This window comes from Lutra lutra, chromosome 1 (assembly GCF_902655055.1).
Source record: "Lutra lutra chromosome 1, mLutLut1.2, whole genome shotgun sequence".
In the NCBI taxonomy this organism is placed as follows: Eukaryota; Metazoa; Chordata; class Mammalia; order Carnivora; family Mustelidae; genus Lutra; species Lutra lutra.
Window position 1 is genome coordinate 53219441 of NC_062278.1, and position 1808 is coordinate 53221248.

Consider the following 1808-nt stretch of genomic DNA (forward strand, 5'->3'; position numbering starts at 1 on the left):
GCACAGAAATATTTAAAACTCACACTCTTATGCACCAACAACTACCAATACAGTAATGTTAATACTTTTTTTCTATTGGTTTCAGTCATTTTTTAAGCTATTTTTTCAAAGGCATACAATATTTGAGATACAACTTAAATCTCTTATCCCTCATCAGCCCTACTAAATCCAGTGTATATTATTTCCAAATACGACTTTAACTTTTACCTCACATTCATGTTCCTAAACCTCACATTTTTTTTTTTTTTTTATCATGAAAAAACTGTATTTAGATTTAGCCAGCTGGACTCAGTTTAGATGATCCCAATTTTGTTGGCAACATCCAAAGCATCATAGTCAGGGGCCAGCCGAACTTATGCCTTCTTCTCTCCATCAGGCCTGATTAAGGTGTTGACCTTGGCTACATCAATGTCATAGAGCTTCTTCACAGCCTGTTTGATCTGGTGCTTGTTGGCCTTGACATCCACAATGAACACAAGTGTGTTGTTGTCTTCTATTTTCTTCATGGCTGACTCAGTAGTCAGGGGGAACTTGATGATGGCATAGTGATCAAGCTTGTTTCTCCTGGGGGCGCTCTTTCGAGGGTATTTGGGCTGCCTTCGGAGACGCAGAGTCTTGGGTCGTCGGAACGTAGGTGATGTGCGGATCTTCTTTTTTTTGTGACTGTGGACGCCTTTCAGCACCGCTTTCTTGGCCTTCAAAGCCTTTGCTTTGGCTTCGGCTTTGGGAGGGGCAGGGGCTTCCTTCTTAGCTTTCGGCGCCATCTTCGTAAAAGGGATCTAAACCTCACATTTTTATTCCTAAATGAAAATGAAGTAAGGATTTTTTTTTCTCTTACTTTTTGTTTATATTTATAAACAATGTTTCATACAGTTTTAAATTTATATGAATGGAATCAATACTAGCTGTATCTTTTGACCCATTTTAAACTCAAAAACATGCTTTTGATATGTGTCAATATTGATACTTGCTATGCCATTTAAATTGTTCCATTGTATGCATTATCTTTTCTCTTATATTCTACTTGGTACAGCTGACTATTAAGATTTACTTTATTTCATCATTTCACTCTTTCATTCATTCATCATCTCAGTCTTTATGCCTAATTATTTCTCTCCACTTCATTACCCCTTTTCTCCCAATTTCCTTATTATGAAAATCTTACTTGACATGTATTAGCAATTTATTCCTTTATTCCTCAGGTCTCTTAACCTTACTTCCTTATTTGTCATTATCCTTTTGTTCATGGTAATTCTATACACAGCTGTATCTATTTTGGTGGTAAATTCATCTTTATGTTTTCATTATATGTATACACCAATATAATAATTTACTGGTGAAATACACACACGCACACACACACACACACACAACGCATATAATACAGACCTATGTACTGGTATAATAATGCACTGATATCATATGCATATGACATACATAATATACATGATATCAGTACATTATCATGTATTTGTATATACATGTATCTTTATATATAATACTAATAAAATGAAGAAATACTATTTTTACTTTTTTCCTTCTTTTTTTAAATATTTTTAAGTATTTTTATCCATTTTTATGCTTTAAGGTATTTTAAACATTTTATTGTCTCTAGCACCTTGAAGTCCAGCCAATACTTATTTTTTCTTTGCTTCTCCAACATGGAGTTATAATACAAGTGATGATAATAATATTAATAAAGATGGTATTAAATTATTTTTATTGACCTCTTATTTTATGTTAGGTATCTTTCTAAATGCTTTAAATTCATCTCCTTTTTCAATTCTCACAACTCTATGTAGTAGCTC

At 33.3% G+C, this 1808-nt stretch overlaps 1 protein-coding gene across 1 annotated transcript; it reads right to left on the bottom strand.

The window, feature by feature from the left end:
* Positions 1 to 265: 265 nt before the first annotated feature.
* Positions 266 to 794, bottom strand: LOC125109921 (60S ribosomal protein L23a-like). The gene has a single exon (XM_047747046.1). The coding sequence runs from the start codon at positions 762 to 764 to the stop codon at positions 354 to 356; it is 411 nt and encodes a 136-aa protein (XP_047603002.1). The 5' UTR covers positions 765 to 794; the 3' UTR covers positions 266 to 353.
* Between the last annotated feature and the right edge of the window lie 1014 nt (positions 795 to 1808).

What these genes read in the sequence shown, in the direction of transcription:
- LOC125109921 (XM_047747046.1), bottom strand. Translation starts at nt 764, where the DNA reads ATGGCGCCGAAAGCTAAGAAGGAAGCCCCTGCCCCTCCCAAAGCCGAA.